The sequence below is a fragment of the Corvus kubaryi genome, unplaced genomic scaffold, assembly GCF_017639235.1.
Source record: "Corvus kubaryi isolate FWS band 111438036 unplaced genomic scaffold, C.kubaryi_AGA036_p1.0 split3-73, whole genome shotgun sequence".
Classification (NCBI taxonomy): Eukaryota; Metazoa; Chordata; class Aves; order Passeriformes; family Corvidae; genus Corvus; species Corvus kubaryi.
The window spans coordinates 10,701,145-10,715,243 of NW_024582091.1; the positions used below are offsets into that span (position 1 = coordinate 10,701,145).

The 14,099-nt window shown below is 34.6% G+C and overlaps 1 protein-coding gene across 29 annotated transcripts in view; it reads left to right on the forward strand.

Moving 5' to 3' along the window:
- Window positions 1-14,099, forward strand: part of RIMS1 (regulating synaptic membrane exocytosis 1) — a 317,874-nt gene that overhangs the window by 189,656 nt on the left and 114,119 nt on the right. For 24 of the 29 annotated variants that reach the window (XM_042016170.1, XM_042016171.1, XM_042016172.1 and 21 more), the window contains 6 exons: window positions 4,833-4,879; window positions 5,927-6,039; window positions 7,073-7,203; window positions 7,524-7,695; window positions 7,825-7,981; window positions 9,197-9,268. In XM_042016170.1, the coding sequence (XP_041872104.1) occupies window positions 4,833-4,879; window positions 5,927-6,039; window positions 7,073-7,203; window positions 7,524-7,695; window positions 7,825-7,981; window positions 9,197-9,268 (692 nt within the window). Of the gene's footprint in view, window positions 1-4,382; window positions 4,440-4,832; window positions 4,880-5,926; window positions 6,040-7,072; window positions 7,204-7,523; window positions 7,696-7,824; window positions 7,982-9,196; window positions 9,269-14,099 lie in introns of all 29 variants that reach the window. The other 5 variants (XM_042016167.1, XM_042016168.1, XM_042016169.1 and 2 more) reach the window with 1 other exon arrangement.

A 14,099-nucleotide genomic window follows, 5' to 3' on the forward strand; every position in this document is an offset into this window, starting at 1 on the left:
CTCACAGCAGATAAACAGTAATGAGTATTTTGGACCAAACCACTACATTTAGTCAGATAGATTAAGAGATATTCTTAAAAGAAAATTGCAAATTCAGTAGTACGTCTTTGTTATTGAGAATAGCATGCCTTAAGGAGATTTTTGGAAGTCTAGTGTTTATATTTAAATCAGCAAAAAAGAAATATATTGATACCAAGCACGACTTGGACTCCACATCTCAGGTGAAGAAACACAGAAATGGATTTGTACAACTGTACAACTGATGTAAGAGGAAAGTGCTAGATTAGCATTTTAAACAATGGACTTTAGATATATCTATTGCTGTCAATATAATTACAAATGTTGTGTGCCCTTAACTTCTAAGATAACTTCAGTATTAAACCAAATATATTCTTTTAGTTTACAAATTTGATAAATCTATTAGTTTAGAGAAGTTAAGTACAAGGTAACTGCATTCCAGTGACACATTCCTGAAGAAAAACTGAGAAAATACCACCCTTTTTTTGAAGTGTGTTCAAAGTCAAAGAATGTTCCTGAATCTGAGCAGTGGATTTTACACTAGAATAGTGCACCCAGAAGTAGTACCAATAAAATGTAAAGTTTTGCTTTGGATGACCCGTGCATATTTTTTCAATACATAGGCAGAAATAGAGCACATCAGGTTTTGCTTTTATTTTGAGGTAAATGGAGTCTTGGCATGGAGGTTTTTACAAAATAGAACAACATTATTCTTGTAGAGTTATGTCTCAATAGATTTTTAAAAATTTCTTTTCTTTTGCTTGTTTTTTAGGGATTTTATGAGAACAAATAAATATCTCTAGAGCACAGAACTTTGGAATTTAAAGACCATTCCCTTTTATCCTGCAGTAATGAGTCAAAGTCCAGTTGCTTTATATCAGATTGGTATTTACCTGTCTGTCATCTGAAAATAACCAAAAGTTTCAGATATTGTACAACAGAGGAAATCCTGGTAGTAGTTATCAAAAGAAAGAGCATGCTGCACATGATTTTCTTTTTCCTTTTTTTTTCTTTTTTCTTAATAATTATGATATATCTAAATTGTGTTTCATAATGGAAGATGGTTTGCTTACATTAACAGATTACTTTGATTTTGTCCATAGCTTCACTTTGTCTTGTTTTCCAAACTGTATGATAGTTTCAAATTCATGACAGGGAATTTAATTTCATCCCATCCAGCAAATCTAGTATGGCAAAGTTTGGTGGGTGCTTTAGGTGCTGACTAAGCAAAATTGAAGTTGCTTGATACAGCATTAAGTGATAACCCATTACAACTAAAATTCCTGTGAGGGAATAAGTTCCCGAAAGGCCTGAAAATGGTATTTCATCTGCATAATTTAAGTGTTTTCATCTCTCAGTATTAATAATGCAGATAATGTACCAGCACTTTTAATGGTCTTGATTTAAAAATTCCTAGCATATTAGGTCTAAAAAGCCCAAATATGACATGGTTTGCCTTAAGTGAATAATGGAAGGACTGTAAGTCCATAAATTAGACTGCCCACAAATTAGACTGCCAGTTACAAAATTGTGGTCTAAACAATTTGCTCAATCTTGTAAATCTGGATTTCTGTGTCTACCAGCAAATGTAATTTTAAGTAATGGATAATTTAGGATGTTTATTAGAGAAAAATGTGAAGCACATAACACTATTAGCAGCTAAAGGCATAATAACATAATAATAAACAGTATAACCGCACTAGTACCGTGGAAACTCCATAGAAACTAATTGACACTAATTCTAATGGCTGCAACACAAGGTGGATAAGGAACATATAAAAAGTAAAATTAATGGGTTGGCTATCTCAATATGAGGGGAAGAATTACCTATGAATATGCATACAATGTGAGAGGTGATTAACATAGGACACCACAGAAAATCCTCTGGCAGTATGCTTTCTGGAGAAGAAACGTGGCATGGTAACTAACTCACCATCTCTTGTGTGCTCTGTGGGATAGTGCAGGTAAAACAAATGTTTTTTCATTTGTCTCTGTTTTCTTTGTCAGATGCTAGCTATCTTTGCTGAGATTTCCACAGATAATGCTGCCAAAGCCGTTGTTTTTCTGATATGATTCAGTTCCTCTGTGCAGGGACTGGTACTGTGCTCTAGGTCCTGGCAAGGAGATTGAACTTCCATCATAAACCAGGCAGTGCTGAACTCCAGAGAGCTGCCCAAGTAATGTAATTAGTGCAAACTGCAGATTGATCTACAGGGTCTGATGGGAAGGAATGGTTTTGAAAATAGCAGGATGAGCACCGGGGAGAGGTACTCAGAAATTCTTTAGAAACTCTGTGGGGTATAGAAGATGATGCATCTGTTCCAGAACAAGCTAAAAGGTGTAGGTTACAACCACATTTGAATTTGTTTTGTCTTCAGTGATCAACCTCTTGACTATATCCCTCACGGAAACTATAGCTGTTCCTGTGCAAAATAGTGATTCTCACAGACCATATATCTGCACAGAGTAGTTTCAACCTAAGGTAGAGTTTGGTCTAGCTTATGTATTCATTGAGGTGTGGAAGGATCAGACACAAGATAATCATATGTAGTATCATGTAAGACCACAAAGTACCTTTGTCTTCCAAGGTAGAGATAGAAAGACAAAGTTTGAAGTTGGTAGCTCTTTACTGGATGTGTGTCTGACACTACTTTTCTCAAGTTCATATTGCTCCAAAAGGGGAGTAAAATTTTGTTACTGTATTAGATAAGCAGTTTTGCAACTTTTCACTTTGTTTTTCTTTGACTAGTCTAATTTTGAATATTTTAAGTCATGAGCTGTTATTTCTTCTAGAGAGCTTTTTTGTAAATCATATGTCAATATTTTCTGCAGTGCAAAATTAAAAGCAGACTAGATATGACTAGTTTTCTTACATAAAAGGTTTTAGATTATAGTTTCCTTTTAGAATGTTCATTCTCTAATTAAAATGCCAACCTTTAATCCTCTTGTAAGCTGTGTGGATCTGTTTCTCATGTTGATTTATTATTAAATTTTTCTGCATTGGTCGTAATAGAGTGACAGTGCCTTAGCATAAATGTGAATCAGTTATTAAGTGCTTATATGTGTAATTAATATTTGAAGTTTATTTTTAGCCTTTTTTTTTCTACTGTATTTTTGGCAATACAAGAAAAAAAATCCAAACAGAATTAGTTTTAGTGTCTTTCTTTAAGCACACCAGGATTATACAACCTGAGACTGTAGGTGGCACTTCCCGTGTTGAAACACTCCTTGCACATGTGAACCTTCATTTAGATATCCTAAAAGTGATGTTATTACAAACAGTGCTATACTTCAGATGAGAGTGTTCATATTCTAGCACAAGAAAATATTGCAAACTAAACATTGGATTGAACAGAAAAATCTGTTTGATTATGGTAAGTAAATCCTTCAGACTGATGAGGAATGCCCTGGAAAGTCTGACCTGGAAAAAGAGAAAATGCGTTAAGAGAAAGAAGTCTGCACAGCAGCCCCGCTGAGCAACAGGCGGTTAATCTGTTCATATGTTTGTAAAGTAGTACTGTGCCATGTCAAGAATGACTAACTCAGTTATAATTCCATGTGTTTGAGAAAACCACATTATTCTTGTCTCATGAAGTCAAGACAAGGAGAGGTACATTCTTGTTTAGTGATGTGAGGTTTAAGCTGGTTTGAGCCATTAACACACAGCTGAAATAGTCTATTTTAAAACACAGGCACCATAAGTTTAAATTGCAGGACATGAAAAGTGAACTTAAGGCTCAGTGATTGGGCACTGTTGCATTCCTTTTCTGATATAAGTGTCTGTTTCTTTTTCATAAGTGACTTTTATATACCTAGGAGTCTTAGTTTTATTGACTTCCAAGTCAGAAAGATTACTGTGTTTCGCTGAGCAGACAATGTCTGAATACCTTTAAAATTCTCAACTATAGACTTAAAATCTTGTAAATGTTCTTCAGAAATGTTACTGCAGTTCCAATTTTGGATTAGTCTGTGTGGATGAAAATACATTCAAGTAATTCACTGAAGACTTTTGTTTCCCTTTCCCTGCTCTGCTGCTTTGTTAAGATTTGTACAATACGAGGTGTTTCTTGCCCTTGTAATGTATTTTCAATGATGGCTGAAAATAGAAAGAGCCAGGCACTAGCATAATCCAGATTTTGATGGAAGAGTAAATTTGGTGATGGGAAAATGCTGATAGATGTGTGTGGACTTAAGCAGTTTATCTTGCTTATATCTGTATATGTGTTGGATATGTATGTGTTGAAAAATGTCCATACCCAATTGTTATATGGTTTGATTTTCTTTTATCCTTTGGAGAAATGCATTATTCTCTTGTTCATTTAACATTGCTAATGCTCTTTATTTTCCTTTCTTATCATTGTAAGACATTTTCATCAGTTTCATTCTCTGAACTCCTTGAGACGTTTATATAAAAATTACTAGTGAGTTCATCTTTGTCTTATTTTTTGATTTTTGTTCCTCCAAAAAATAGTTGAACAACCATAACTGTACTTCCTTTTGCCACCTTTCTCTTCCTAAAAGCTCTCTTTCTTTATTGTTGTGGTTGTAAAAGTATCATGTAATCCATCCATAATCTTAACATTGTAGTGCTCATATTGTTATACCTGCTAGTTCCTTAACCTGAAGGTAGTTTGCCTTGGTAAGATTTTCATGAATGCTAGTGGAAAGTATGTCTTTAAATATTTCCTCTTTCTTCCTTGTAACCTGTTAGAACAGAAACAGATCTATGTTTCTAAAAAACTGTCCCAGCAATGTATTTGTCACAGCCGAAGGTTGTCTCTGTTGTTTCTAATTACTATGTATTCACATTTTAGTGATATACCACGGATTCCCGAGACTTCCCACCCCCCATTAGAGTCTAGTGAGTACATACCTTGTTTCTTTCTTTAAGCATGATCTTGTACCCAGCACAATTATTTCAGCTATGAAATTTCTAAAAGATGATCTGTGGAAATCACATTGGCTCTGAGGTTTTTGGATGACAAAATTCAATGGGTTTTGGTCATGTGTGTTAAATTTGAAGCAATATGGATGTTATTAAGCATATAAAGATTTCAAGTGTTAGCAGAATTCTATATTTTTTTATTCTATATCTTGTGTTGTTAGTACCAAAATAATCATTTACGTCCCTTAACATAAGAGAGAAAACAGGTGTAAGGGACTGCCAAAGTTAAAAACGGTGTCAGGACTTCACCTCCTGCACCATCCAGAGTAAGTCCAGAGTTCTTGTTTCTCTTTTTTTTTACCAAGAAAACCTTGGTTAGGTGAATTTTTTATGCATCATACTTCAAAAGACTGGTGTTCTTTTTAACTATGCCATTTGAAAGTTTTCAGCCAGAGTATTTGAGGGCCATGGCTCCTAGTCCTGTTCCATCTGAGCCTTTCCTGACATGCAACTAGAAACCTTCCTTGGGACAGGGAAGGTGTGTTCACTTGTCACAAGCTCATATCATTGGTGAGAGCTCTTTTTCTCTGGTGGAGATCTGATGATGTCCAGCAGTTGCTGAAATATCCTCCATGTGAAATGCATGTCCTGCCTGTCTTCCTATTAAAGTTTCAGAGGCTACCAGGAGTATAATCCATACAACAGATGTGGTTTATTCATCAAAGACTTAGGATTTTAGAATGAGAGTAGTTTTCGTGGGAAGGGAGATGTGTAATTCGGTCAGAGAACAGTATTTTATTTAAAACACTTGCTATGATTTGTCAATGATGTTTGAAGAACAATTTTTTTATATGCTGTTTCAAATGAACCAAAAAATGACAGATTTAATCTGGGATGTAGGGGGAAACAAGCACTCTTTTCACTATGCTTTCTACATCAGCTTTATACAATTCAAAGAAAAAGCAGTTCGTAAGTTACCCATATTTTGGATGGTAAGTTCATGTGTTTCTCATGCGGTTTTAGGTTCAAGTTCTTTTGAATCTCAGAAGATGGAAAGGCCTTCTATTTCTGTTATATCTCCGACTAGCCCTGGAGCCCTACGGGATGCACCTCAGGTCCTACCAGGGCAGCTTTCTGTGAGCATATTTTGTTTTTCTTGAGTTCTTAATGGAAATCTGTGAAGTGCTGGTCCCTCAGCCCTGCACATTTCCAAGGTCTGTTGGGAGGTCAAGAGAAATGTTCACTGTTGGTAAAAATTAACATGTTTCAAGAGTTTTTTGACACCCTCTGTATGCACTAACAAGCCATCACTGTAATAATAGCAGACATTAGAAATTGTTGTTTTAATACACCCAGGAGTGCAGGAATTTACGTTGAGAAAAGCCCATTAAAGTGCCTTGAAACTTGTCATTTTGTAGCTTCTGCATTGAAAATAGTGACTTTGCTGTACATGTCCAGTAATCTGCAGATAACAAGCATACTATCCCTATTTTCTTTATGGGAGAATTTAAAGAGCTGTGTATTTGTTAAGCATTACACTGTTTAGTAATGCATTTTAATTTAGATACATCTTGGAACTTTCTTGTAATACTAATTGAAGTCCTGCTTATTAAATATACTGTAAGTACTTAGACTACTTTTTCTACATTCTTATATTCTTTATATTGATCATATTAATTCATAAGTATACAGCAGGCTTAAAAATTTCCTAATATTATGATTCCCTTAAGAAATGATGTAGCTGTATATTATTGTTTTCATAAAAACTTTTGAAAGGGTTATAAATCTGAGTAGATAGATTTCAACTATGCTTTGAAATTAGATGCAGTCAGAGCTTCCTATTTAATGTAGCTTTTAAGGTGCAGAGCTAAGACATGCTGGTTTAAGTGCACTTACAGATCCAAGATTATGCAGTGAGTACAGTAAACAATGTAAGTATAATCAGGCACCATAATTTTATTCAGCTGTGATAAATATAAGTCTTTGGTATATACCATCATCTTTTCCAGCTAACCTAATTAAATATTAAGGGATTTGAAATGCAATATGTCTCATTGTCTCTGGGAAGAAAATCAGTGGTTACTTTTACATTGTGGTTATTTTTGATGCAGTCTGAAAATTCTGTTTCTTTGTTTTCAGTAATGTTTTCTGGTAACTTGATTCCCGTAGGTTAAACTCTGGTATGACAAAGTGGGACATCAGTTAATAGTAAATGTTCTACAGGCAACAGATTTGCCACCAAGAGTAGATGGACGCCCCAGAAATCCCTATGTAAAAATGTATTTTCTTCCTGACCGAAGGTAACACTATTCCAGTTGAGAAAATTATGTTTTAATTTACCATGTATTGAATCAACTTTTATTGAATGCTTATTAAGAACTCCTTTTTATAATTTTGTATGGCTAGATTAATTATAACAAAAAATTGCACTTGTATCATGCAAATCAGTATCAATTTAACTTTGTGGTCTTATGTAAGAATGTGATCACTTTGCAGAAAATGCTTTTTTCATTTAGGCAGTATTGCCTAAGAGAGAATGAAAACAGTTAAGCCCTGATGAATACATGGTATTTTCTGATTTATCTCTAAGAATAATTTACAAAAAATATTTATGTTTCAGTGATAAAAGTAAAAGAAGGACCAAAACAGTAAAGAAAAGTCTAGAGCCAAAATGGAATCAAACTTTTCTCTACTCACATGTACATCGTAGAGATTTTAGAGAACGAATGCTTGAAATTACTGTATGGGATCAGCCAAGAGTACAAGAAGAAGAGAGTGAATTTCTTGGAGAGGTGATGCATACAATCACATTTCTTCTGAGTTCATTGTTTGGTTTTGAATACATATGCATATATATTTTGTATATATGTTTCTGTGTGTGCCTTCCAAGTAAAATTGAAACCTGATGATTTTTCTGCTAGATTCTTATAGAGCTGGAGACAGCACTTTTAGATGATGAACCACATTGGTATAAGCTACAGACACATGATGAATCTTCACTACCTCTGCCTCAGCCATCACCATTCATGCCAAGAAGACATGTTCATGGTGGAGAAAGCACTAGCAAAAAATTACAAAGTAGGTCAAAATTCCCTTAAGGTCTCTTAAATTTTAAATCAGAAATGCTGGATATGGTGTAATGGTATTTAAATTCCTAATAAAATAAAAAGATACTATTTCATAGTCTAAAAATAATGAAAATTTGTGGCAGAAAGTTGATTTAAATTATGACATTATGACATGTTAGCCTTACACCTGTGATGTATAACTTTCAAGTATGTGAAACCTGCTGGAATTGATTTGGCTTTCAATACCAAAACTAAATTGTTCAAAGATTTCTTTGCATAAATTTCCTTTTAAATGGAAAGATGAAGTTTATAATTATGGGATACTTTAAAAAAAATTAAAAGTATTTTATTTTTAAAAAAGAAGTCCTTAAAGACTTACAAGGCTTAAAAGCACTTTTCATCATAAAGTTAGTGTCAACCTCCAATATGCTCATTAAAATGTAGGAAAGAGAAATTGTATTCATGTATTAGGGAGGTACAGTTGTTTCAGTGAGTCTGATTTCAGGTTTGTATGAGGCACATTAAAAGAAGGAGGTACTTCAACACTGTGGCTTCTCTGTTCATTTAAATTAAGATTTACTTAGAAATATGAAAGATACAGGGGATTATTTTAAAATACATTTTCAAGCTATTTTTCTGATTTTTCTAAAACATGGAAGTCATTCAGTACAGCCAGTGGGTAGGAAATTGGTGCACATTCAGGAATGAACTATAAATATGTGATACTGCTGTAATTGCTGCATAGATGCCCAAACGGAGGATATGTATATAGAGGGCAAATTAAAGGTTAGTTTTCCTGAGATATTTGAGCTTTTCTAAAAGCTGGCAGTGCTGTTTCCTCTTCCTCTCTCTCACCATATGCTGCCTCATCTCCTTTCCTGTTCAGCAAGCTGATTCAGCATATTCACTGAAATAGCACAAAAGTGGTTTTTTTCTTTACTTGAGTTTCGCTTTTGGAGGCTTAGGGAGATAAACTATTCTAGTAGAGGATTACTGAGGACTTGAGGGGAAGAGAAAGGGAAAGGAGGCTGCAGCAGCTGTAAGATATTAAATTGGCTCACCTGTCTTCTAAAGTATCAATTAGTAACTGCAGTTGAGTTCTCCTTCTCTATTGTTTTGAATTAAAATCATCTTTTTGGTTTCATTATTATGTTAAATGATCATATTCTTTCATTTTATAACATGACCAGATGTTTAGGTATTTGTTTACCTTGCTGTTGTGCAGGATCTCGGCCAATCAGTGATAGTGACATCTCAGATTTTGATGTTGATGATGCTATTGGAGTTGTTCCTCCAGGTGCGTGGATGAACAGCATGGTCCTGCTTTCTTTTTCTTCTTTTTTGGTTGTTGTTTTTTTTTTTTTTTTCTTTATAGCATTTTGGAATATTGAGGATACTGTTTTTGGAGAGTGCATTGTGGAAAAAACAGTTTTCTTGAGTATTCCATGGTAACTGTCCCATACCTGGTAAATTAAAAGATTCTACTAGTCATTCATTTATATTTATTTTGCATATCATTCTTCATATGTGAACCACTGGTTGGTTCAAATTGGTCAATTTTCTACTCTGTAATGCTTCAAGCATTATTTAAAATCCAAATTAAATTTAAAAGACCTCCCACATTTTAAAATAGTTAAGATTTCAGGTTTTATTGAAAGCATTTTTTTATTATTTTGTTTCTCGCTTGAAACTTAGCTATAATGCAGTCTCCCATGGACTCTATTGAGAATGCATGGCTATAGATTAAGATGCATGTTGCATGGCTGTATCTTTTATAGTTTTCATAAGCCTTCATGAGCTATCATTACCCTAAATGTTCATAAATATATGCTTGTAGAGACTGTCATGGTTTGACTTTTAGTTAGGCATTCCTACATACTGAAAATCTTGAGGATTATCTTGGATACTGCATTCTTCTAGTTCGAGTTGACTGTTGACACAAGTTAGATAAATATGTTTCCCAATTGTCCCAAGCTAACTGAAGAGTCACTATGTCATTGCAAGCACTAAATCAGTTTTTCTGTGGATCTTTGTGATGAAAACCACTGAATTACATCATGGAGGGATTCAGGAAGCTTTTTTTATCTTCATGATCTGTGTTTAAAATAATCTCACAATTTATTGTTATTTATAAATAATTTGTGATAATAACAATTTTTATATTATTCTATAACAGTAAAAGTAAATCACTAATTTTATTAACGCAGTATCATCTTGATGTTAACTGAGAAAAATTCTCCTTCCTTTGATGCTGATTGGGTTCTTTTCTTACTTTATATGCTTTGCACCTCAGTTGCTAAGAGAGAAATTCATTCATGTATGCCTGGTTATGATATTTGATGTTTTTACATTAGGAGAGAGAGTGAGCATTTAAAATATAAATAATAGGTTTTAAATATTTTTCATGGGTGTTTTCTTTTTTTTGTTGTTTTTTGGGGTTTTTTTGTAGTTAACAATGTAGATACTGGTATGTCTTTGTAGACTTACTTACATTTAAAGTTGCAGTATGTTCTATTAAGAACTGCGGCTTTTTTTCAGCTGCCAGTCCTTTCATGCATCCTTTTGAAAGAAATAATTTTCCACCTAACAGGAAGCATTCAAAATGGTTCAGTTGAATGTATTGGACTTTGTTCACGGGGACAGCATTTGAGTAACTGATTCTTACTGAAATTTCTTTGGACTTCATGCTCTGGTGTGCCTTTGATGAATGCACAGATCCAAACTTTCTCTGAGGTCACTGTAGAAAATAGGAGGGTTTAATCTTTATAACTGGATTTGCAATGATCTGAGAGTCTGTAAGTTAAAAATTGAAGGGCATAGTGAGGAAAATCCTTCTGAAGTCCACCTAATCAGAAACATTCTACTAGTTCACCCAACCAAGCACAAATTTGTCCATTTTGAGTTTCATGGACACATTTGTTTGGCAATTCTAAGTGGAGTTCATCTGTTTGTGATTCCTGTGTGAAGTGGATATACATATAAGTGCGTGGGGGTTTTTTGCATATGCAACCTGAATTCTTAAAAGAAGTTAAACTTTAGGCACACAGGGACAAAGAAAATTTGATTCATCAGCCACAAATCTGTGAAAGCAAAGACAGTGTATGGAAATGCGTTTTGCACTAAGACCTGGAAAAGGTTTCCAGTCCCAATGTCTGTTGGATTCTTTGAGAACCTTAGGCACAGAATCACTAATGTGACTGGAGATCAAGTTCATATATATGCCTTTCTACCCTCCTGTCCAACTTCCCTAACTTCCCACACTGCTAAATTATTAAGACTTTGGGCTACTCCCTTCATTTGCACTGAATGAATAGTGCAGTATCTTCTCCATAAAACAGGCTCCTCTGTCAAAGCTAAGTTCCATGCAAGTTCCTTGGTGTTCTGCAGGGCCTTTACCTCCTGCCCTTCAATATTGTGGTCCTTACCAGAGTGCACCCCAGCTCTTGTCTGGTTCATATTTCCCACACATACTCTTGCACAGTGTGCATATGGGAAGGAACAGAAAATATCCGTATTTCCCCGTAATGTAGTATGGTGATGCACCATTTTGGAATAGCCTTTATTGGCTTCAACCAGATTAGTCTAGGTTTAAGATACTCTATTCTCAAGAGAAGAAAGAATATCAAAATTGAGTTTACAACATTTGACGCATAAGAAAATATTTCCCTTTAAAGACTTGTCTGAGCCGTAGGCTGCCAGCTTCTCCAGGAGAATCCTGGGGAAACAGTGTAAAAGATTTTAATAATGTAAGGTAGACAACATCCCCCAGCCTTTCTCTTATCCACTAAGAGGGTGACCTTGTAGTAGAAGGAGATCAGGTTAATCAGGCAGAATCTTCCTGAAAGTTACTAATTTTCTGTTTTTCCTGAAATACTGAGGAAAAGATGAAGTTATTTTGCCCCTTAATAGCTCAAGATTTTCACAAAGGTTACTGCTCATTTTCTAATAAATAAACACATAACTGCAAAATGTGGAAGTGCAAAATTTCACTTCATCTGCATAAAAGCTTAAAAAATGAAGGAAAATAGTTTTGCTAATTTAACTAACATTGGAAATCCTTAAAATTATAGTTTCAAAGTTTTTACAAATTGCTAAGGCAAATGCAGTATTAGAGTTTAGTAATAACAAAGAAAACTGTTTTCCTGGAAATTTCAGCAGCTGCAAAGAATCACTGCTTGTCAATGGAGGTAAAGATCGTTACATCAAAAATCATGGTACTTTAATAAATTCCAAAATATCTTAAGAAAAGTATTTTTACCTTGTCATATCACTAATGTATCTTATCTTTCATGTAATTGTACCCTCTTCATTTATTAGTAGTACCTTGCAGCGATATACATATCTTTTGTATAATCAGCTCATAGATATGTTCATAAAAGTTTATATCAACAGCTGAAAGTAACTTTAATTTGAAGCTCAGATTTAACAAAAATGATTTTGGCAGGGTTTTTGTGGTATGCCATCCGTTTACATGAAGAAAATACTATTTTAAGTCTCTCAACCTCTGCGTATATGAGAGATGCTCAAGTCTCGTAAGGATGTTTGTGATCCTGAGCTATTCTTAAACCAGTCACTCTGTGTCTGTACTGTACTGGGCAGCCCAGTACTCCAGAAAGGTCAGTGAAGGTTTTAATGAAACCTGAACATGTTTTGAGACCAATCTGTTTAACCAAAGCTTCAGTAACTTTCTTAATTAAAAAGAAAACAAAAAAAAGCCCTGATATACACTTGGCAATATCTCCACTGGTATTTTTAACAAGCAGCATTGCTTATGCTATAGGTAACTCTTCAGAGCAGTTCATTTTTCTGTCACATGTAACCTGTATAAATGGTTGCATTGTATTTACCTTCCTCCTGTAGAAGCAGGGTGCCATCAGTATAATACCTTGTTGTTGTCGGTATTGTCTTTAAGAAAAAATAATATAATTCTGATATCAAATGTTTGCTAGAACCATTTTCATCATCCATCCTGCATTCATTTCCTGTCCAACCTGACAGTTTCCCATGAGCAACTGAGAAACTTCTGCATAAACTACCATCAGCTTGGTTGCTGCTATCATGCTGGTCCATGCAAAATTTTTCTCTGCTCACCCTGAAGAGCACAGAGCCTTTGTATTTGAGGATATGAGGAAATGTTACTGTTGCTGTCACTGTCATGGTCACTGTGAAAGTATGGGTGTGATTTGACCAGTTCAACAACTCTTGAATTAATACTTAGGATAAGTATGAATTACTACTGCTCTGTCTATTCTGTAAGCTTTGTGTACACGCACTGCATAAGTTTCAGGTATTGTTTCCTAGATAGCTTGTCTATGAAAAAAAATCCATAAAATCATCTTTCTCAACTAGATTTTTGAGTTTACAGGATAATCCTACATGAATTTTTTTAAGCGGACTAGAAATGCTCTAGAAATGTATTTTAAATTTAAATTCATATACTTTTTTTTATACTTAAATTGTATGTATTTCAGTACAAGGCCTAAAGGATGGAAAGAAGTTTAGGATTTCTTTGGTTTTAGTGTAATAAATGTAAAAGTGCTCTTCCTTCTGATAGAGATGACAGGATTTTTTCTAACACAAGCTTGTTTGGAAAATAAAATATCTTTTTGCAAATACAGCTTATATTTAATTATCCTGGGAAAGGGAACACATCCAACTTTCATCATGTATTTTCTTCCTCTAACAAAAAACCTAGACATTTTCTGCAGCGATCCTGGTTCATGAACCTCCACTGAAGTCCTGAGGGAGTCTCTCCTTTGCTTCAAAATTTGCACCCAATTCTTGTCCTGAGATCAGGGAGATCCTCCTGTTTCTTTATAATTTTATTACAGAACTCTGAAACACTTTTTTGGCAGGTTAGATACTCCAGCATCACAACGTATCAAAACCTGTGGGACACTGGAGTCCTACTTTGTTGAAAAGTTGATAAACCCCAGTAAATACTTTCATGCATGTTGTCAGCTTTTAGAGGCCATTAGGATACATTGGTAAACTCTTACACATTTTGGGAAAAAACTGTGAATGCTTCTTTGATGTTTGTGGTCAGGGTTCAGACTTGCAGCTAAAGAGGTTATTAAATGTCATTGAATACATGATCAAGCCTAGTACAGACTCTGTATACAGGCCAC